General features: G+C 43.1%; 1 protein-coding gene across 1 annotated transcript in view; it reads left to right on the top strand.

The window, feature by feature from the left end:
- GRIN3A (glutamate ionotropic receptor NMDA type subunit 3A) overlaps positions 1–24,277 on the top strand; it is a 78,756-nt gene that overhangs the window by 31,883 nt on the left and 22,596 nt on the right. The window contains exon 3 of the mRNA XM_075726654.1: positions 10,745–11,792. Coding sequence (XP_075582769.1) covers positions 10,745–11,792 — 1,048 coding nt within the window. The remainder of the gene's footprint in view (positions 1–10,744; positions 11,793–24,277) is intronic.

The raw sequence follows: 24,277 nt of genomic DNA, 5'->3' as shown, positions 1-24,277 counted from the left end.
GTGAGGCAGCTCTGACGCAGCGTGGGCAGGGCCAGGAGTGACGGCGACCAAACCCCACCTATAAAAGCAGCCCCCAGGGAGCGCGAGCGACCAGGACCACGGCGACCAGGATGGGCAAACAGGGCGTGGCGCGTCAGTTTGCCAAGTGCCCCCCATCCTAGCTCAAGAGGTAGGTTCGGTAAGTTCAGCTGGTGAGAGGGAGCCTAGGCATGGCCATGGTGTCCACCCGGCGGAAGGCTGTATCCTCTGCACTACCCAGAAAGGCTGTATCCACCCAGACTGAGCTCCCAGGGAAACACACAGCCAGCCAGGTCTCCAGCTGCAGGGAGGGGAGTGCCACCAGCTTGCACTGGGAACAGATGGCAGTGGAGCAAACAGCTGTGTGCGCTGTGACCAGGTGGATTATCTGCTCGGCTTGGTGGCAGAGCTGAGGGAGGAAGTAGACAGGCTACGGAGCATCAGGGAGTCTGAGCAAGAGATAGACAGGTGGAATCACGCTCTGAGCTCCCGGAAACCTGACCAGGGACAGCCTCCAGAAAAAGCCTGTGACCAAAGGGAGCCAGTATCCTCCCCCCACCAAGATGTAGGCAGGGTCGTAGAGGGAAGCGGCGAGTGGAAACAAGTCCACAATTGGTGTGGCAAGCGAACCCTTTCCTTGCCCACCGTGACCCCCCAGGTTCCTCTGCACAATAGCTAGGAGGCTCTAGAGGTGGAGGACCAGTCAGTGGACGATGTGGGCATTGATCCATCTACACCAGAAGAGTTGCCAAGACCACAAAGACCTACTCCTCATATTACTACCACCTCCACAAGGAAGAAAAGAAGGGTCATAGTTGTAGGAGACTCCCTCCTGAGGGGAACGGAGGGTCCCATATGCCGGGTGGACCCTCCTCATAGGGAAGTCTGCTCCCTGCCAGCAGCCTGGGTCAGAGATATCACCAGGAGACTTCCCAGCCTGGTACGGCCCTCAGACTAGTACCCCTTACTGCTCTTCCACGTGGGTGGTGACGAAGTTGCAGTGCACAGCCTAAGGGTGATTAAAAGAGACTTCAGGGCCTTGGGATGCTTAGTGAGGGAATCGGGGGCACAGGTCATCTTTCCCTCCCTCCTTCCAGTTGTGGGAGGTGACATTGGTAGGAACAGGCGGATCCAATCTCTTAACACATGGCTCCGTGGCTGGTGCCACCGTCACAACTTTGGGTTCGTCGACAATGGGACGGCCTACATGGCACCAGGCTTGCTGGAGTCAAATGGGAGCCCCCTTTCTCAAAGGGGAAAGAGGGTCTTTGCACAGGAGCTTGCGGGGCTTATTGACAGGGCTTTAAACTAGATGTGAAGGGGGAGGGGAAGCATATCAGGCTTGCCTGTGACAAGCTGTGGGACAGTACGCAATGGTTAGAGGGACGGGGTGCTACTGTGAGCCCTCAACCTGTTGCCCAGAGGCATGATGAGGATGCTGCAGCACAGTTGAAGTCTGGCGGAGATGAGCCGGGGGCTCCTGAGATAGTTAGAGCTCACAAGGTAACCTTCGTGAAACACCCCAAGGGAAACAAGGGATGTTCCACTAAGAAGGTGACACTGCCAACAGCCCAGATGAAATGCCTCTACACGAACGCACACAGCATGGGGAACAAACAGGAGGAGCTGGAAGCTGCTGTGCTACTTGTCGTGGTTTAGCCCCAGCCAGCAACTAAGCACCGCACAGCTGCTCGCTCACTTCCCCTACCCCGATGTGATGGGGGAGAGAATCGGAGGAGTAAGAGTGAAAAAAAACACTCCTGGGTTGAGATAAGAACAGTTTAATAATTGAAATAAGGTAAAATGATAGTAATACTATAATAATGATAATAATAATAACAATATACAAAGCAAGTGATGCACAATGCAATTGCTCACCACCTGCCGACCGATACCCAGACAGTTCCCGAGCAGCGATCGCTGCTCCCCGGCCAACCCCCCCAGTTTATATACTGAGCATGACATCATATGGTATGGAATATCCCTTTGGTCAGTTTAGATCAACTCTTCTGGCTGTGCCCCCTCCCCGTTTCTTGTGTACCTGGCAGAGCATGGGAAGCTGAAAAGTCCTTGACTAGCATAAGCAGTACTTAGCAACAACTAAAAACATCAGCATGTTACCAACATTCTTCTCCTACTATATCCAAAACACAGCACTGTGCCTGCTACTAGGAAGAAAATTAACTCTATCCCAGCCGAAACCAGGACACTACTAGACAGCTACAACTTGATTGCCATAACCAAAACCTGATGGAACGAATCCCACGACTGGAGTGTGGCTATTGATGGCTGCAGGCTACAGGGACAGGCGAAGAAGGAGGGGCAGAGGCATTGCCCTCTATGTAAAGAAATCAATACAGTGTGAACAGCTGTCCCTGAAGAATAGCCACGAGCAGGTTGAAAGCTTCTGGGTAAGAGTCAGAGACAGAGGCAACAAAGGGAACCTTGTGCTTGGTGTCTACTACAGGCCGCCTGATCAAGGGGAGCCTGCTGACGAAGCGTTCTTCCTCCAGCTCTGGGAGGCTTCATTCTTGCAGACTCTCGTCCTACTGGGGGACTGAAACCACCCCGACATTTGCTGGACAAACAACATGGCAAACTGTAGGCAATCCAGGAGATTCTTGGAATGCATAGAGGATACCTTCCTAAGCCAGGTAATACACACCCCTACCTGACGGGATGCAATACTGGACCTGATGGTCACCAATGCAACTGAGCTCATTGGTGATGTCAAGACTGGAGGCAGCTTGGGCTGCAGTGATCATGCGCTGGTGGAGTTCACGCTCCTGAGGGACATGGGAAAAGCGAGGAGTACAGTCAGGACCCTAAATTTTAGAAAAGCCACCTTCCAGCTCTTCAAGGAGTTAGTCAGAAGGACCCCCTGGGAAATGGTCCTCAGGGACAGGGGAATGGAACAGAGCTGGCAGATCTTTAAAGACACCTTCCATAGAGCACAAGAGCTATCAGTCCCCAAGTGTAAAAAATGAGGCAAGGAAGGGAAGAGACCATCATGGCTGAGTCGAGACCTGCTGGTCAGACTAAAGAGTAAGAGGGAACTGCACAGGCAGTGGAAGCAGGGACAGGTGTCCTGGGAAGAGTACAGGGAAGCAGCTTGGTTGTGTAGGGAGGAGGTCAGGAAGGCCAAGGCAAGGATGGAGCTGAATTTGGCAAGGGATGCAAAAAATAACAAGAAGGGCTTCTACAGGTATGTCAACCAGAAAAGGAAGGTTAAAGAAAGCGTAACCCCCTGATGAACAAGAAAGGCGAACTTGTATCAATGGACGAAGAGAAGGCTGAGGTACTCAACAACTTCTTTGCCTCAGTCTTCACAGGCAACCTCTCTCCTCACCCCTCCCAAATCGATGGACCAAAGGATGGGGACCAGGGCGGTAAAGCCCCTGCCACTGGAAGGGAAGATCAGGTTTGAGACCACCTGAGGAACCTCAATGGACACAAGTCTATGGGACCTGATGAGATGCATCCCAGTGTCCTGAGGGAATTGGCTGATGCAGTTGCCAAGCCACTCTCCATGATATTTGAAAAGTCATGGCAGTCAGGTGACGTCCCTGCTGACTGGAAGAACAGAAACGTTGTGCCCATTTTTGAAAAGGGAAGAAAGGAGGACCCTGGGAACTATCGACCTGTCAGCCTCACCTCTGTGCCTGGGAAGATCATGGAACAGATCCTCCTAGAAACTATGCTCAAGCACATGGAGGACAGGGAGGTGCTTCGAGACAGACAGCACGGCTTCACCAAGGGCAAGTCCTGCCTGACCAACCTAGTGGCTTTCTATGAAGGAGTGACTGCATCAGTGGACAAGGGAAAAGCAATGGATGTCATCTACTTGGATTTCTGTAAAACCTTCAACACAGTCCCCCACAACATCCTTCTCTCTAAATTGGAGAGATATGGGTTTGATGGGTGGACTGTTCAGTGGATAAGGAATTGGCTGGATGGTCGCATCCAGAGGGTAGTGGTCAATGGCTCAATGTCCACACGGAGACCAGTGACAAGTGGGGTCCCTCAGGGGTCCGTACTGGGACCGATGCTATTTAACATCTTCATCAATGACATAGACAGTGGGATCGAGTGCACCCTCAGCAGGTTTGCAGATGACACCAAGCTGAGTGGTGCGGTTGACACACCAGGAGGACGAGATGTTATCCAGACGGACCTGGACAAGCTGGAGAGGTGGGCCTGTGTGAACCTCATGAGGTTCAACAAGGCCAAGTGCAAGGTCCTGCACCTGGGACGGGGCAACCCCCAGTATCAGTACAGGTTGGGGGATAAAGAGATTGAGAGCAGCCCTGCAGAGAAGGACTTGGGGGTACTGGTGGGTGAAAAGCTGGACATGAGCCCGCAATGTGCGCTTGCAGCCCAGAAAGCCAACCAAATCCTGGGCTGCATCCAAAGAAGTGTAGCCAGCAGGTCAAGGGAGGTGATTCTGCCTCTCTACTTTGCTGTGGTGAGACCTCACCTGGAGTACTGCGTCCAGCTCTGGGGCCCTCAGCACAAGAAGGACATGGACCTGCTGGAGCGGGTCCAGAGGAGGGCCACCAAAATGATGTGAGGGCTGGAGCACCTCTCCTATGAGGCCAGGCTGAGAGAGTTGGGGTTGTTCAGCCTGAAGAAGAGAAGGCTGCGAGGAGACCTTCTTGTGGCCTTCCAGTACTTAAAGGGGGCCTATAGGAAGGATGGGGATAATCTTTTTAGCAAGACCTGTTGTGACAGAACGAGGAGTAATGGTTTTAAAGCAAAGGAGAGTAAATTTAGAATGGATATAAGGAAGAAATTTTTTACAATGAGGGTGGTGAAGCACTGGAACAGGTTTCCCAGAGAGGTAGTGGAGGCCCCATCCCTGGAAACATTCCAGGTCAGGTTGGATGGGGGTCTGAGCAACCTGATCTGTTTAAAGCTGTCCCTGCTCACTGCAGGGGGGTTGGGCTAGGTGACCTCTAAAGGTCCCTTCCAGCCCAAAGCATTCTATGATTCTATGATTCTATGATAATAACGTGGTAACAGCACTGCTCAAAACACAACCATTTGAGACCCTTAGAGTTCCTTCATCAGCACTCGTCCATAACTTAGGGTCAAAACCCCCCTGTTTCCAAAGAGCAAAACAAGGCTTGGGAATAACTACTGCACTGGCTTGCAATATCCCCACTGCCTTGTGATACTGATTTTGTCTTATTTTAACTAGATCATACCTAAGTCCCTGAAAAGTAAAACTCAGCAAGAGGCTTCTTAAAATAACAAATATTTGAGGACAGTAGTTTTACAAATAGACTTTTTGAGAGTTAAGGAAGGGACAAAGAAAAAGAAAAGCAAAATTAAAGCTCTTAAAAGTATTCCTGCAAAATATTTCTTCATCATTGCCTAGAAAAGTATTAGCTCTCTCATGAACAGTGACTGCTGTAACTTTTGTTATATTTTGGGAGACAATATGAAATTTCACATCTATGAAATTTCTTGTCCCTTCATCTCAGTAAAGATACTGTGGAAAAGAAGAAAGGATCAGACGCTTAGCCTTTTTTTCCATAGGCATCTGTTTGTGGACCCTACTAAAGACAAAATAACAGATTAGATAAACCCTTGTCTTGAATCACTACAGCTGGTTTTATAGTGTGTGAGACACATACCTGATGGCCAGTATGACATATTTGAGTTAGCAGCATAACTATTAACTCTGAGCAGTACTAATAATTTCTCAGGCGTGAAGCACTGATGAGTGGCTTAACTATGACCAACCTTGTCAATTGCATGAGTGCCTTTAGGCAAGTGGTGCCCCTCCAAATATGAAACTTTTATCTGGTGCTTAATTTGGTGTTTATTAATGTGGGCATTTTTCTATCTGAATGAACCTATCTGTCCTGATGTGTAGCCTTGGAGCTGTGGTGGGTGGGGATGGAGAAGGCACAGTGACACAGAGTTTCATCTCCCTTAACTGCAGTGTGTAGTGAAACAGCAGTCCCACAAGCTGCCGCAACTGACCCCTGAGCTTTCGTTGCCACCACTGCACTCGTGCGTTGGCTGTGCAGACATTTAAATGCCACCCAAGAGCAGAATAATGATTGTGAACAAGACCAGGATCTGGTACATGGCGAAGCATGCTTTATCTATATGGATATGGATATAGATGTACAAACCCTTGAAGATTATACTGTTCTAATCCTCCATCTTTCATTCCTCTTACAATGAGATCGATTCCATGATCTATTCCTGCCTGATCATGGGAGCATCCTTGTTGATGGAACAAGGCATTAAAATTTGAAAGCCTCATCTTGTCTTACAGCTTTAATTAGTCTTACAACTTTAACTCTGCTTCTTGGGTAATTTCAGCAGCCTGCAATTCTATTTGCTTACCCGTTCTAGTTGTTGCCTCCAGTAAACTTTCCAAGAAAGATACAGAATGACGAAGCTTGAAAGAAAATTAAATCATTTAATTAGATCATTCTTAAAGGTACTACCAAGGTGTTTCCCAGGGCTCAGTTTTGGGGCCAGTCTTCTTTAACATCTTTAGCAACGATCTGGATGAGGGGATTGAGTGCACCCTCAGTAAATTTGCAGATGACACCAAACTGGGTGGGAGTGTCGATCTGCTCGAGGGTAGGGTGGCCCTGCAGAAGGACCTGGACAGGCTGGACCGATGGGCCGAGGCCAACTGTATGAGGTTTAACAAGGCCAAGTGCCGGGTCCTGCACTTGGGTCACAACAACCCCATGCAACATTACAGGCTTGGGGAAGAGTGGCTGGAAAGCTGCCTGGCTGAAAAGGACCTGGGGGTGTTGGTCAACAGCCGGCTGCACATGAGCCAGCAGTGTGCCCAGGTGGCCAAGAAGGCCAACAGCATCCTGGCTTGTATCAGGAATAGTGTGGCCAGCAGGAGCAGGGAGGTGATCGTCCCCCTGTACTCAGCACTGGTGAGGCTGCGCCTGGAATACTGTGTCCAGCTTTGGGCCCCTCAGTACAAGAAGGACATTGGGGTGCTGGAGCATGTCCAGAGAAGGGCAATGAAGCTGGTGAAGGGTCTGGAGCACAGGCCTTATGAGGAGCAGCTGAGGGAACTGGGGTTGTTTAGCCTGGAGAAGAGGAGGCTGAGGGGGGACCTTATTGCTCTCTACAACTACCTGAAAGGAGGTTGTAGTGAGGTGGGTGTTGGGCTCTTCTCCCAAGTAGTTAGTGATAGGACAAGAGGAGATGGTCTCAAGCTGTGCCAGGGGAGGTTTAGATTGGATATTAGGAAAAATTTCTTCATGGAAAGGGTAGTCAAGCATTGGAACAGGCTGCCCAGAGAGGTGGTGGAGTCACCATCCCTGGAAGTGTTCAAAAAACATGTAGACGTGGCACTTTGGGACATAGTTTAGTGAGCATGGTGGTGCTGGGTTGATGGTTGGACTGATGATCTTAGAGATCCTTTCCAATCTTAAATGATTCCTAGTTTTTACTTTCATTAAAAAATAATCCCGCCACCAAGCCGGGAAACACGAAATTGCTACTCTACGCTTAATTGGTTTAGTGGTGCAGTTGGTAGTGTTAGGCTAATGGTTGGACTGGATGATCTTAAAGGTCTTTTCCAACCTAAATGATTCTATGATTCTATGATTCTAACATATTGCTGCTGGAGTGTGGTAGTACTGCTAAAGCTCTAATGAGCAGTTCTTACAACAAAGCACATGAAAACCAAATAAAGCTGAAAGGAGCAAATGACACACTTTGGACTCATTGGTCAAACTGAAGTGGAGCTAGTAAAGCTTTGATACAGCTATAACAGACTATTGGTGTGATCATCAGCTCACATATATTGACATAGCATCAAGGAAATTCATTCAGCTGTCAGACTTGAGGATCTGGCCCTTCATGTTCTGAAATTTGTACACGTCATCTTTCCATACAAATATGTCAGTAGCCCTACTGAAAGATATTGCTCAGATACTGCCAGTGTGTCTATGCAATACACAGCACTTGAGTTCCCAAAGATTCACACTAGAGGTTGCTGGCTTATATAATGTAGTCAGATACCCTTATCTATTTCCTAATGTTACTAAGTAAGGCAGTTTTTACGTGAAGTCACTGGCATGAGTTTCACTAGTGCTGCATATGGTGTATGCAAATGATTAGCAGCCATAGCCACTGACTTAGAAAACAAAGTGTTGTTAAAATGTATTTCCCACATGGTTCCCCTCATTTGTTTTGATTAATGTCCTGTTACTACCGAAAGTATAGAACATGCAAATCAGTTGCAAAAGTAAGCCACTAACTTGATAACGTAGCGAAGTCATACATTTAAATGCTACTAAATTTCTCAGGTAACCGCTTCTAACACAATTCAACCACAGGACAGGTACAGAGGGCTCGATTCACCCTCATGGGCATGCTTATTTCTACAGTGAAAGTCAGACAACACAGTGCATAAATTCCACTGTTCTCATTCTATCTGCAGAAAATTAATCTAATGCATTATTCCATAGCTTCATTGACTCCCAAAGCACCTGGTCTGCAGTATTCTGATATCCAAGCTGTAGTAGCAACGTGGGGCCAAATTCATCAGAACTTTGCTAGCTTATTCCATCTGAGGACTTGTCTCCCTCAATTTTGGCATTTTGTGAACTGTTAACACTATTTTCCACACTTAAACAATTCTTTTAAAATTTTACATACAGACCCATGTACACATGCAGTGGGTTTACTGTTATTGTCATAGTGATGGCTTCAGCATATAAGCACAGCAAGGCTTGTAAGGAAGAAGTTACACTATTTTTTACAAAGACTGAGGAGGAGAGAGAAAAAACAGGTAAGTTTACGGGCACATAAACCTTTCTTTAGTGCTCAAGATTGCCTTCCCCTAAAACTTTGTCTTGATAGTGTTTACATACACAAACATACACAAGTACACCATCAAATATGAAATACAGGGTAGGAGGAAAGGACTCATCAAACATTGGCAGGCACCACTTACGGTATCATTTAGCTAACACTAGACTAAATGGTAAAGGATTTTAAAAATGAGAACCACATTTATGTGTCTGTCTCATTTATAAACACCTATGTCCGGTTTTAGGCATAATTTTCAGGCCCAAGTTAACACATGTACAGATCAATTACTTTTGACAGTATTGGCTGTATCTTCTCTGAACTCAACCTACTCAAAAGAGACTGCATAAGAAGAATTTTGGAGCCATCTCAGAGAAGGCTCTCAAACACACAACCACACTCAAAACTATATTTAGTTTTGTATATTTATCCTTTGCTGAGGACAAAAACTGGTATGATCTTGAGACATACACAGTCCAGAGTTTTAACTGCTGAAATTCCATCAAAAATCATCAAAAGTCATCAAAACAAAGGGTAGAGACTGGGCAGAAGTATGCATGCATGCACACTTGCTGTAGATTTATCCTTTTCAAATCAATTTAACGGTTTTTTTTTATCTGCTCTAACTATTGATAAACAATTGACACTGCTTAAAGTTTATGTCTTGCTTATTGAGGCTGGAATGACAGCTATAGACTTTATACTTCTTCCAATACTTGCTTTCATCCAATCTGCAGAACTAATGTGAGGCATTATATTTTACTATGACAGCTAAAGTCTGTCTTCTGAATGCCTCTTACTGAAAAATATGTGCCTGATTTACCTTACACCATATTAGCAGCAGTTTAACTCAGTTGATTTTAATGGAATCACCATACTAAGACTTAAACAGTCTTAGTAGGGTCCCTATACAGCCCCTGCAAAATGCATAGCAGCTTTCTTACTAACGGAGTGCAGTTCAGCTTGTCATGGTCTTTACAGCAAAATGGATTTTCTCCTTATAACACTTATTTCCTGCTCCTTTATACATGTTATTTTAGCCTCTTTGATAATGACTTACGACAAGCTGAATTCAACATAAAGGGAGGACAACTACTAGCAAACATTGCCACCCAATACAAAGGAAATAACTTTATTGTGAATATCTGGAATAGCAGAAGCGCAGAAATCTCAATGCAAAATGTGCAGTGCAAAACTGGCATACTTCATGAGATCTGCTACAATGTCAAAATTGCACTTTTAAGAACATCACTTTTGCATATATTTTAAGAAACTATTTTTTTTAATGTAAGAATTAAAACTACTGTCCTATGGCAACCACCTTTCACTGAGTCCCTTTCTTCATTCTGAAGTGGCTAACAGTGATTTACCAATGCCAAATTTGCATTTTCAAATCCAGATTGGTTCACTTCAGAGTGCTTGAAAGCTGTTGACAGTACTTCAGTAACCTCTCTTATGTAGGCTAGATCTTACTGAGATTATAAGATTTTTCTTGGAAGGACATTTCATACATAATTTCCACTCTTCCATTTTTCATACATATTTCTATCTAGGAAACTGACTACAGATCTGGTAAGTTCAGCTTAGAACTAACCTATGTTTCATTAATTTATGAGGCAAAAGTAACGAAAAAAGTGGTGTTCTCTCACTCATTTTTTCTAGTAAGTAAAAAGAATATCTTTCCTGAAGGGTCTTCATTTACCTTACATAAGATATGTAGGAGAGCGTTCCCAAGTACTTTAGTCATAAATTAAGTGGCTTGTTCATCATGCCATAGGAAAGCTATTAATGATACAGGTGTTCAACAATATCCCCAGTCTATTCTCTTAAACATAAATTCATGGTGTCTGCATAAGCTTTAGCATGATGACTTCAGTTGTCTGCTTCTGATTACTCTGCTTTCTCCCTCCAACAGGTTTTTAGCCAACACAACTTTTGACGGTCTCAGTGGCCACATTAAAGTGAAAGGCTCCTCCATTGTCAGCTCAGAAAACAACTTCTTCATCTGGAATCTGCAGCACGACCCTGTTGGGAACCCAACGTGGACTCGTCTCGGGAGCTGGCAAGAAGGAAAGATAATAATGGACTATGGGATATGGCCAGAACAGGCCCAGAGACATAAAAATCACATGCAACACCCCACCCGGCTGCACCTCAGAGTGGTAACTCTCATTGAGCATCCATTTGTCTTTACAAGAGATGTAGATGATGAAGGTCTTTGCCCAGCAGGGCAGCTGTGCCTGGATCCTTTGACCAATGATTCAGCTGTGCTGGATAACCTGTTTGAAACCCTTCAAGGAGGGAATGACACCGTTCCCATTGAGCTGAAGAAGTGCTGCTATGGCTACTGCATTGACCTGCTGGAGAAGCTAGCTGAGGATATGAATTTTGATTTTGACTTGTACATTGTTGGTGATGGAAAATATGGAGCCTGGAAGAATGGCCACTGGACAGGGCTGGTGGGAGACCTTCTTGCTGGCACAGCTCACATGGCAGTGACGTCATTTAGCATTAACACTGCCCGCAGCCAAGTGATTGATTTCACCAGCCCTTTCTTTTCAACCAGCTTGGGCATCTTGGTGAGGACCAGAGACACAGCAGCTCCTATTGGAGCCTTTATGTGGCCGCTTCACTGGACTATGTGGCTGGGGATATTTGTTGCTCTCCACATCACAGCTATATTCCTCACCTTATATGAGTGGAAAAGTCCTTTTGGGATGACCCCCAAGGGAAGGAATAGGAACAAAGTCTTCTCTTTCTCCTCTGCCCTGAACGTCTGCTATGCGATCTTGTTTGGAAGAACAGCTGCCATCAAACCCCCCAAGTGCTGGACTGGAAGATTTTTAATGAATCTCTGGGCTATTTTCTGTCTGTTTTGTTTGTCTACATACACAGCCAACCTAGCTGCTGTCATGGTAGGAGAGAAGATCTATGAAGAGCTTTCTGGAATACACGACCCAAAGGTAAAGTATGTCTGTTGTTATTAACTCAGCCTTTTCTTCTTCCCAGTCAAAATTCACTGCTGCATAATTTATGGTTCCTAATAAAATCAGAAAGCAATCTGTGTGCAAAACAGCAGTTGCACTACAATTAGTTAGCATCTGACGGCACTTCAGTAGGAAAGTTCAGTGAGAGGGATCTTTAAACATCCACAGAAGTGTAGGGGGGGATTTCAAAGATTGAGGGTCAGGAGGAAGGCAGAGGATTTTGGTGTTGCCCACTGAAGAGAAGAAAAGTGGCTTCTACATGCAGATTAAGGGTTAGGTTTCAGTTCTGAAGTCCCTTTGGGTGTAGTTGTTTTGATCAGTTGGATGATTAGGGTCATCATGAGATAACTCAAACAAAAAAACCACACAGCACGAAGACGAAACCACTGATGCTCTAGGTAGGATTTTTCAAGTATTCTACAGGGTATAACAGTGCTTACAAAGGCATTACTGGCAAAATTCCACACAAATGCTAAATCAACTGAAGCAGAAATGAAATCTTTTGAAAAATCCTACCTTCTGCATCAAAATAGTAGAATTCACTTTACAAGTAGTCAAACATTTGATCTGCACTGTTGTTTCTGCTGGGGAACTGTTATGGGAGGAGATGAATTATGTTGTAGACAACCCATCTGCAAATAGCTCAGACTTCCTAGTACTTTTTGGCAAGGCAAGAAAAAATGTGGAAATGGGACTGTCTGTACCCACTCTCTCCTGTACTCCCAAGTGGGGCTGAAGGGGTCTTCTGTTGGAATTTAAGTCCAGTCATTTTATAAGACTATTCTGATTTTATTTGCTACTAAGTAATGATCATGAAAACATGTGTGCAGAATGGTTTGTAGAGAGAATACATGGCTGCAGGTGACACAAGTAGGCATCCTTTTCACCTGACAGTCACTCAAGGGGACAGGGTGACAACAGCAAATTTCCCTTGCTAATGGGAATACAATACTTTTTATGGTTGGCCTTAGGCACTCTAAAATTTATTTATGACTTACAGAAAATTGCTACTAATAATCTATCCTTCCTCTCCCAGAAAAAATATTATAAATACTGCATCAATAACTCCCATCAATTTAAGCCGCAAAAGTCCAGGAATCATGTATTTGTTTTATTCAAAGTATTCTGAATAAGCAAGTGAGACCTTTTGGCTGAATTTCCCCAGCTCCAGGCATATCTCTGTTACTGTCATTGTTGTGTGAGCCATTAATATTGGCTTGAAAATGAGGTTAGTCCTCTACTCTTTGCCTGGGCATCACCTAATCCATCAAATCAAATCACACCAGAATACATCCTGTTTTTCTGCATCATTGTGACCACACATGGAGAGTTCCTAAGACAGGTATTGGGAAATTTCTGCACTGCAAGAAAATTAATTTATTCTAAAGCTGCATTGTAAAGCTTGGCTCTTGAGTTACAAAATTGAGTGCAGAGTATTGAAGCGTGTCAGGTGCTGCAAACACAGGTCTTAGTCCTGAACAGAAACACCGATGACTCATGGTTAGTAACCTCAGTGATCCCATTAAATCAGAGGCATCACTGGCCTTTCCTAGACAGGCACTTCTCTGCTTCATATGCTAGATCTAAGCTTCTGAGTAGTTAACCAGTTTCCAATGTGGGAATAAGACAAAGTAGATTTTATGGAAGAGGATTGCCTGCCATTACGTGAACTACAAAATATATAGCTTCACATATTTCATTCATGCATTTGCCTCCAAAGTCTTAGCCTATAAGAGCACTTACAGTAGAAAATGTACTGGTTTAACCTTTTCTCACACAAAGTCTGCGCTGTGCCCTTTCAAAGTTCTCTCTAAGACAAAGCTTAGGTTTAGGAAATGTTTGGGGCACAACAGTTGCAGAGGTACACGCATCACTTTTTAGTTAGTCACTCAAAGCATTTTTTACATGATTTAAAGATTTTATGGTTTTTTTTCCAGATCTGCTTACCTCTTTCTTTTCAGTGGTGGAGACTCATTTCAAAAAGAAGGCAGCAGGATGCAGAAATAATCTTTTTAATTTTAATATACTTTTAAACATTCTCCTGCTGCTCTCAGGATACATATGCCCTTGTACTGTGCTTTTGAAATGTATTTAAAAAATAAAGCCCAAAATAGAGGAGCAACCCTCTTGAGGTGATGTAAGACATGTAATTTCTTTAGGCTGGCAGCCACAAACGGCAAATCCCATCTGAGATTGCAAACAGTCAGGAAGGCAGGCAAGTTGGGAAAAATTAAAAATTTTTTTTCAAGATTAGAAACCTGTTATCTAAAGTCAGTATTGCCAGGAATATCTATGCTCTCTCTTCTGGTTAAAAAAAGGGACAAGGTTAGATATAGCCTGAATAAATAGCATCTGCCCTTCTAGAAAAATTCATATTACAACAGTGATGTTTAATTGACCAAGCAGTACAGTATTTTACCAGTTGTTCATTGAAGCTTAGCAAAGGAAACAAGGTCCTCCCATGTTGCTGAAATCTCGAAGGTACAACATTTTCCTCAGAAATCAAAAGAAAAAGAGTTGCTGTACAACCACTAGTCACAAGGTAAAGTGGAATGTGGAATTAGAGATACCTCAGTTGGAACTTTAAATGCATTAATGATGTAGAAGTGAGGGAATGCAGAAGTATTGTGAAGCTGCTGAAAGGAGGAGCAGCCAGTGAGGCAAGACAAATCAGAGCAGAAGGCAAGCAATGGGAGGCAGGAGAATTAAGTTCCTGGAACATGTCTTGAATTTTGGAAACTTAGTATGTATTTTCCATGTAACAATCTTAACAAGGGTGGGTCAGTAAAGCCAAACTTCTGGAGTATCCATCAAAGCTGGCTACTGCCTTTACTAGGTCACCTTTCAGGTGACTTTTTACAGTAGGAGCTACAACATAGCCAATAAGTTGCAGAAATATTAAAGTAATGTCATGCCACCCTAAAATCTTACTCTTTTAAGAGAATGGGCAATTCTGGGCCACAGCTGCCCTCTCTCCCTTATTTTCTAGTCTTACACATTTTAGACCATCACCTCTTGCCTGTGGAAACTAGCAAAAACAGCTTTTGGGGAAGAAACTTGCTTGAACATTTTCAGTCTGCTGTTTGAGCACTAGAGGATAGCTACGGGGTGAACATGCTGTTTACCCAGATGAAAGTTGCAGCGGTGTCCTGATTCCCTCTTAGGAGGCTCTCTGCAGTACAGGGAAAAGAAGTTTAAAAGCTTGTTTGCAGATAGAGATAGAGACAGAGGAAAAACATTGTATTTGCATAATTTTGTACTGTTTTTATCCCTTCTCTCACGTGAATCCCAGAGGTTTATTTCAGTTTTTCTCCTAGTGTCGCATCTTTGGATGCACAAAAAATTCCATTCTTCTTTGTCAGAATGCTTGGCAGAGCAGGTATGCTGTTTACAAGGTCAGTTATTCAGCCTACACGCATGCAAACCAGCAGCCTGCCTTTGAGCTGGTCTGGTCATTTGTCCTATCTACCTCTAACAGCCTGGAGACAGCTGGCTTGATTCCTGACATCTCCCAAACCTGGTTACCACCTTGCTTATTGTATAGCTCCTTAGACCCTTGATGATGACATTATACTCAGCTATAGTTGAAAAACCTACCACCAAAGTCTAGGGCACATTGATAAGTAAGGGGCTCGGGGTACAAAAAAGAGAATTTGCTACCATTATGCTTCAGAAGCATGTATCTTTACAGCTGTTGTCTCTTTTAGCCAGTCTTGTGACAAATCCAGATATTTTATGTTTCAGTTTCCAGTATGGTTTCCATAAAGCAGTACTATCTGCATGTGAGTAATCTAGGTCTCAGTGCCACAGACAGGAAAAGAATAAATTATCTGTAAGTACATAGCAGTGTTAGTGCCTTCCGTTGCCCAGCGAGCCTGAAACTAAGGCCTGGATTTGATAAAACTCTTCATTATCAAATCAAAAAATAGGGTCTTGTATTACAGAGTCTCCCCAGGGAGTGGTTTTTTTTAGTGGCAAGGGGACTTGGACTTTGGTTTCAGGCTTCTAATGCAAGAGCACATGTTGGAGAAGCACTATAAAGTCAGGAGCATGTTGAGTAGTTCAGACTACCTGAGGCAGCCCACAGGACAGAAGAAACATTTCAAACATGCTGACAAGGAAGCATACAACAGCAGAAGCTGACTAGCTAGACATATTTTCTATAAGGTGGCCTTTCTTTTTGCTAAAAGTGTCATTCTTTCAACAATATAATGAGCTTTTCAGGTGCTATCCAACCACCGGCACTTCTGTGACAGCTGTCAGCTTTTCTTTGCCATCTTTAGGATACACTCGAATAGCTATGCCTGTTAATTTACTATGATTATAATTTACTTCTCTGGATCACTTTACCTTCAAAACAGCCTTTGACAATGGCAAAGCTCCTTTCTACATTGTATTTTGACAGCAAGTATCAAACCTATTGAGATTTCATTTAACAAAAAGGGCTATACCTGTGAATCTCACCATCATCAATTTCATTGTGTCATCTCACCTAACTTTACATGCCTGCAGTGGAGACATTACATATGATTTACTCAGTCTAATATGCTTTTACAGTTAGTTGGGAGAGGTAGGCACACTGGGCTGCTGTTGAAGACACTTACTTCAGGATGAGATTACCCAAACCGTTCCCTGAAAGTGCCTACTTCTGTCCATCATGCATGATGGTGCACTAGCGTGGCCAGCACTGATGTCTCACAAATGCTGTAGATGCCCCAGGGAATACACTGCAGACACCTACAATCACTCTGACAAGCTCTATCCAGCAAGTCCTTTCAAAAGCCTTGGTGTACTTCGGGGTTAGTCCTCTGAAATCTCTGCTTCTCTTCCAACCTGTTGTCTGAACACTTGCTCTTACAAGCTCTCCATCTTTTTATTACAAAACTAAGTACTTTGAGTAATCCAGACAAGATATTTCTGAGATTTTGTTACTCAGGAATTCAAGATGTACAGTCACCCAGATTTTTGTTTCTAGATTTAAAATATAAAATGTGAGGGTGCAAACTTTCATTCCTGATTTATGAAAATCTCAGTTAATTTAGAGGCTTTATGGCCATTATTATATCAGTTAAAAACTCCCTGTTATATATATTAAAACAGTCCAGAAATACCAACTGGCAAGTAATTGCAGATGAGCTTTATCAATACTAAACGATGTAAAAGGAAAGGTCCGGCCACTTTATAGGACTTTTTCATCATTACAGGCACGATTCATATACCCCTGCATTTAATTATATTCTCCCTCAAGTTCAGCAAGCTTTTGAGTGAAGCCATAACTGTTGTGTGTTTATTGATAAATTTTCTTCCTGAAAAAGGAAGCCTTGTAAGAATTACACTGAAGAAAATGGTCTTAAAGACTGCCATGGTCTTTCACTGTAGAAACCTAAGATGAATCATTATAAAGAGTGCCACTTGCACTGCTATTTATTAAATATATAATGAAATAGCATGTGTTTAAATATGCATTAAATGTATTAAATTGTATAGCAAAAAACCACACAACAAACTCAGTGGATTTAACAGAAATCTTATTGCTCCCATGGGGTTTAGGATCTGTACAGGACTGCAGGATTCTTTTCTTTTTACAATTAAAAGTTGGCAGCAAAATCTATAAAGCATGTGTTTCTGTGCAGGAAGTCACTGGACACAGGAAGGTCATGACTCACAGCATCACAGCCTGCTAATTAATACATGGTGCTTTCCTGAGTATTAATGAGCTAGTGAAGGATTTGAACTCAAGATGTCTTTAAGTGTCACAGAGACCAAAGTGAAAAAATCTCAGACAAAGGAGAAAGTAAGTAGCAAACTCCAGTTGGAATAAAGAACAGGCACTGCAGAGCGACCTCAAATAGGAATGAAAGACACCTGCAATTTATGGAGGTGAAATCTTGGCTTCTTTAGCTTCCCCATGCAATTTATGGTGGTGAACACTTGACTTGTTTAGCTTCCCCATCACCTCATTAAAGCTTTCTTGTAAAGTTACAGCTTTGGAGGCTCAGAATATGTCTAGTTTGGATTTTTATCATTCTGATATCCAGTTTATCAGACAATGCACTGCACTGTTCTCCAAATCAAGTTTCCTTTCACATTGAGACCTGTTTTTTATGCCTTCTTGCCAACAATTATCCTTTCAGTATCTTTGCATATTAACCCCTACTGCTCCGGGTCTTTACCTGCATAGAATGCCTTGTACTGTCACCTACTGTCTTGGCCACTTTTTACCTCACCATGCTAATTGTTCCAAAGAATGTAGGGGTAGGGGTGGAAGGGAGGAAGTCCTGCTGTCTTCATTCCATGTGGTGTAGGTCATGAAGGTTGTTCTTTCAGCACCAGAAGGAATTAATATGTTTTAGCATTTTCACAGCTGTCTTCACGTCAGTTTCTTACTCTCAAACTGCAGTATACCTGTATGTAATGTCGTTAAAAAAAAAAAAGAAAGTGAGCCCATCACCAGAAATAGGAACTGCATCATAGATGGGGCTCAGACCCTTGCAACAAATAATGTAAGCAGAGAAATATGAGGAGAAGATGTTCCTGAAGTAACTGGCAAAGAGGAGCAGAGAACAGAGAAGATGCATAAGGTTGATCTTATCGCCTGGCAGATGGAAGATCATCATACAGCTGACTTAGCAGCATTGAGGATATTTATTATTGTTCAAAAAAGTCACAGTGTGATCATCAAAGTGTGATCTATAAACAGAGACCTGGATGCTAGCCTGGCCTACCTTCCTAGTGATAGAACTCGTCAGTCAGCTCCCACACTGATCGCCTGGATTTCAAGGGTGCCAAGAGATCAAGCCTTCTATAAAAAAAAGTAGTTTTCATTGAGTAAAATAAGATTTGACTGAACACCAGGTAAAGTAAAATACTATTGTCCCTGTTTCACTGTGCAAGAGGTCAAGGCATCCAAAAGAGCCCATCATTTTTCTGTTACACTTTGTGCTTAACACATGCCTCACTGTTCCAGATGGATTCCAGGAAGGAAAAAAAACCATTTAGTTCCAGTGTTGGATCTGTCAGTAACAAAGGATTCCTTCTGGTTTACCTTCATTTGATGCTTTTGAAACAATAGCCAATAAGAGATAACGTTTAAGAAATTAGAGTTGCGCTGGTAGATGGTTCCATGATCTGCAATTGGAAACCTCTTTGAGTAACTCGTGACCCATTTGCAATACAAAACCATTGACTGTTCCTTTCCTGGAAACCACAGAGCACTAGCCTTGCCTTACAAGTTTAGACAGTGTCACCACAGAGGATTGTGTTTGGCCCTGGTACCTGGGGGAAATGCCATATGGCCAGGGGTCAGGAGGACTGACAGTGTTGCCCTAATCAACCAGCAACAGCTGGAGCAGGAGAAATTTGTAAGAAAAAGGATTTGAAATATGATTGTTTTGAAGGCAAGAAAGCTACCTACACTTTAAACTACTGTAACATTAGGCTTCGCCCTCCAGCCCTCAGTTGAGTGTAGAGAACCGTGATAGCTTTTCAGCCGCAGACCTGAGACTTGGGATGGAAGGACAAGAAGGATTATTTAACCAGCAATCTCCCATGTCTCTTTGGTAGTTTGAGCATGTGTTCAGCCAAACAGCTCTCCTTCCTTTGATTCAAATTTGAAATGTACTTCATATGCCTTAGAGCAGTAGTAGCCCTATTTTACTGGTAGGAAGCAGAAGAACATCGTCGATGAAGTGACTCAGTCTGAAGAATTTTTACATCTGCTTTGTGCTGCTGAAGCACAACTGGAAACATTGATCTATTGCCTGTTGGGAATTACATCCCTTTTATTTTCCTCAGTCTATCCATTTTTTCTCAGTCTATCCATTGTTCCTACAATAATTTACACTTACTATCTTACAGTTCTTAGCTCTCCTGGAATAAATCCCAGCTCAAAGATCCCTGTGTCCAGAAAACTCTTTAAGTGCTATTAAGAAACAGGGATAAACACACCATTAAGTTCATAATCACCGGAGTTCTGTTCTTATGGAGCTTTTTGTAGTAAGACACTGCCCAGCAACTCAATCAGCAGGGCAATTTTCAGAAATTAACTTACCTACCACAGACCAGAGTCCCCAGTGTCACCCCTTAGCTGTACAGCTTCTGCAGCACACAGAGAAGTAGAGCAGATCTTAAAACTGATTATCAGCACTTACATGCGGAGTGTCAATATAGAGGCGCTATATTTTTAAACGGAGACCTAAGTCACAATTTCTTTTCATGCATGTTCTTGTTGCAATGCAGGAGAATAAACTGTCAGTACTGGAATGTGCATTTGTTTCTAGATTGAAACTGCTTATTGACTTCAATGCAGATGTAAAGATTTATGCCAACTAATAACCTAGCTGAGTTGGATTCAAAGTGACAGGGTTTTTACAAAATCTGACATTATCCTGGCAAGCCAAGAATCAGCTCCAGTGACACTGTTTGCAACAGAGAAGGGAAAGTGAGCTTTCAAATGTATTCTGCATACACCATCTCCTGGAGGCCCTGGGAACATCTCCACTTCCCATGCCTGAACACATGGGACAGTTTCTGAACAAAGTCTCCAGTTCCAGAAGTTCAGCTGTGAATTTTCATCTGCTAAAATTTGAAATTCATGTGCTTCACTGTGAATAATTTTATTTGCTTTCATCTCCCTCTGCACCCCATAAATATTCACCAGTTAGTTTTCAAAAACTCTTGCAGATAAGCAGGGAAAAGCCCATGAACAGAGTTCTACATTGTTTGGGTTTTTTAAAATTTTATTTGTTTTGTTCTTTTTCCCCTGAAACTTTGCTTAGCACTAGCAATTGCGTTTCTTTTATCAGTGGGTCATGAGAAATCTATTAGCAGCTAGACAACCAACCACTTAAATGTATTGGTTGCATAAGGCAAGATAAAATGCTATTTCTTCATACATCAAAACCAGAAGACTCATTGCAAAACAGCAGATCTCTAAAAGCATGTCAGTTCCTCACAGTAGAGCAGACCACTTAATGCTACACCTCTCCAGCGATTAGCAACTGAAACTGAGTATTTTTCAAGATTCTGCAGCAGTTCCCTGGCAGAGATCATGCTGGCACTAACAGCAATTCTGCTGATATACGAGATGTCCATTAAACACTACACTTGGTGTTATACCAGGTAACCAGCACTATCATGGGGCAGAGCTACTGAAACATTGTCAATTTTCGTCAGAAGTTGTTGGAAAAGTTAGGAAAGTGTTTTCAGCCATGTTCCCCCTTTCTATACCCTACTAAAATTAAAAAGCAGTTTTGTAGGTAGGGGTAAAAGCTGAATCCATGTTAACTCTGCATCTGTCGCTGCAGGGTGCAGTCAGTGGCACTGCACTCCACTGTATACTGGGTTGCCCTTTTCTGATTTCCCTCAAAGAATAATTCATGGAGTTGAATTTTGGAAAGGAGAGGCTAACTGAATGAATGATGAAATAATTTTAATGATTTGAGATGCCAATTAGAAATTCAGTTCCTGAAGCATTTTTCCTCCAGGCAGCTGTCAAGATGCACAGAATAGTCTTGAATCAGATTCAGTGAGAGGGTTAATGCACCACATCGATCAAGTACTGGGAAAACATTTCCTAGATTTCGGTCACTTATGGGTTCATTGCTTATAGAAAATAGCCGTAATTTCACTTCCCAACAGTTGCTCTGTTTAGACCTTCCGTGTCTCTTCACAGCTCCCAGCAAGCTCAAACTCCGCAGGATCAGAAGGCAATATTGTATTGCCTGCTTTTTTGGAGCTGAGACCATCTTTGCACTGTATTTATATTCAGAACACCTGGGTTTCCTACACAGTGCAAAAATACACAACAACCAAGTGTGATGCAAACCTCAAAATGATAATAGACATAACAACCAGGGCACCAAGTTGTGGGGGGAAGTCCTTGAGCCAAATCTTCTAGCTTTGCAGTACTGAAAGGTCATACAGAAGCCAGAAACTGCTAGAAAGACCTCAAAATCCAACAGCCCAACATTGGAGTATGTCAGGGTTAACTGCTGGCAGCATCTCATGCATTTCCAGTTTTAAATCCCAACTTGCATAGGTTATTTCTATGCCTGAGTCTTTTCAAGTCTGAGTCTAGGTGTTCTCAGCCTAGCTGATGACACTGAAAGTAATGGCACTGTATTACATAAACTAGAATGTGCCAAGTAATGCAAAATCCCTGACATTTAGGATTTTATTTTCCTGTTTCTGCTCCTGTGGTTTTATCACATTGGTATTTTCATGCATAATTGGCACCCCAAGCCATAGATGTATGCACATGCCCAATTCTCCTCAACATCTTCCCAAATAAAACGAATTCTGCACTTCCCACTTAGCAGATGTTTTAACAACAGAAGACAGAAACCAAGAAGATTTAGAAGGTGCCAAGCCAAGGGAACTGGTAGCTACAGTATTTGCTTTTGGCAGTAAGCAGCACAAACATCATTTGTCTAGTAGTACAATGCTATAAAAGGTACATCAGGCTCTGAGAAGTCCCAAAGCTTTTCCTGGTGCTGTCAGAAAAGCTGGATGTTCTGTAGAGCTCTTGACTTTCCTTAAACACTACATAACCTCCTTGTCTCAGTGCTCAAGTGACCCAACAACCATTTCATCTCTCTGGCACTTGGAGGCATTCACATTACTCCTTGTTTTATTACACAGTGTAAGAAAACATCCCTTGTTTGTTTTCTTACCCATGGTATGTTTTCTTAAACAGTGAGACCTGTTCTTGGAAATGCCAGCACAGCCCATGCAACCCACAGTAGATATTGTCCTTAGAGGTCACAGGGACAGCAGTGGTACCTCAATTCCAGAAAGTGTACTCACTTCCAAAGTTCTTCAGTCTTTCTCCTGCACCTCCATCCTGCACTTCACAGCAGCATTTCCTTGTCATCCCTCCCATGACCTCTATCTTCACAGAAGGTGGGTCATCTTCCTGAACCATCTGTCCCTGACCTATGCAGCAAAATCCTCTGGTCTTGGCATTCCACAGCCCTGAACTTGTGAAGTCAGAGTACTGATTCAAGATGACAAGTGCTCAGCCCCCTCTGGCACTACCTCCCTCTGCTGCAAGGGCTTTCATGACCATCTCTTGGGTTTGCCACATGTACCAATCCAGATCCAAATGGGAGGTCAGCAGGTGCAACAGCTTTCTCACAGTAGACTGGGGAGATGGTTCTAAAACTTTGGGATGCACCTAAGTAGTATGGCCATTCATGGTATACACCAGTGCTTCAGATATAAAACTCAGTTTACTAATATGAAATCCCTAATCTCCAGTGTTTGAGCTGCAAAAATGATATTGTTAACTACTAGACCCTTTCCCTTTTTGGAAGAGCCACTAACCGGCAACACTAAACAGCTTTCTAACCCCTGAAAAACATTGTCTTTTAACTTCTCCATTGATATAGTCATATACACACTGTTACATTGCCCAGACTGTTGGCTCTCCCCAACTTCTCCCACTGTGCAGCATGGCCAGTGCAGTTTGCAGTTCGCTGTGGTGGCCTTGCCAGCTAACATTCAAAGGGCTGGTTACCTGCTAAGCACTAACGAGCCACACACACAGCAGCAACGCTTAGCTCCTGTGCACTGCATGGGAGAGGCTGCTTGGGAGTACAGAGTTGGTCTACTGGCTGAGGAGCAATTATATTCAGGAGCAGTGGCCCTTTTAAAAAAAAACAACTAATTTCCCAGGTCTTCAAAAGGGAGGTCTGGCAGTTAGAGTTAAGTAAAGAGGGATATGTCATCTGTACCCATAACTATCTTTACATCTTATTCAATGTCAAACCAGGACTTCATTGCCCCCTGAAAGCCTCTCTCTAGGTCAAACCAAACCTTGTCCTTTTGATTTCTTACAGCCATAGATGCCTGACTTTGGAGGGACCTTGTAAGGTTATCTGAGCTGAATGCCAAGAAAGCTCATGTCTGGAGATGGATCTGCAGCTATTGCATTCATTTATTTTTAATCATACTCAAGTTACCAGCAAATCTCCAGGCACTCTATGAATACAAAAAGTGTGAACAGTTCTTAGTGCCCATTACCTGCTTTGTGATGGTTATTTACCTTTCACACTAACTGAGCTTTGAATGAAAAAACACAGTAAAGTATACACAGAAGTGTAGCCTCCACATACTAGAAATGCCTATAATTTGGACAGCTATTTCTTCTCAGTAAGATAGCTTTTATATTTGCTATTACTGATAAAAAAGCAAGTAACTGTGTCTCCCAAATCACCATAAGCTAGTCTTGATTCTTCAAATTGTGGTTCTTCAAATGCTGATTTTTCAGAGTTCATGATTTCTCTGAATCCCTAAGCATTAGGATTCTATTACTGGTTTAAAGAAAAGATAAATACTTTTTCAATGTAGGACTCTTAAAATACAAGAAACACAAAAGAAACAGAGCATGAGAAACAGAAAAGAGAAATATAAAAAGAGATAACTAATAAGGCAAGACTCACAGGAAGACTGTGACATTT

The sequence above is a fragment of the Pelecanus crispus genome, chromosome Z, assembly GCF_030463565.1.
Source record: "Pelecanus crispus isolate bPelCri1 chromosome Z, bPelCri1.pri, whole genome shotgun sequence".
Taxonomy (NCBI): domain Eukaryota; kingdom Metazoa; phylum Chordata; class Aves; order Pelecaniformes; family Pelecanidae; genus Pelecanus; species Pelecanus crispus.
Note: the sequence above shows the minus strand (reverse complement) of the source record. Positions and strands in the feature narration are given on the sequence as shown.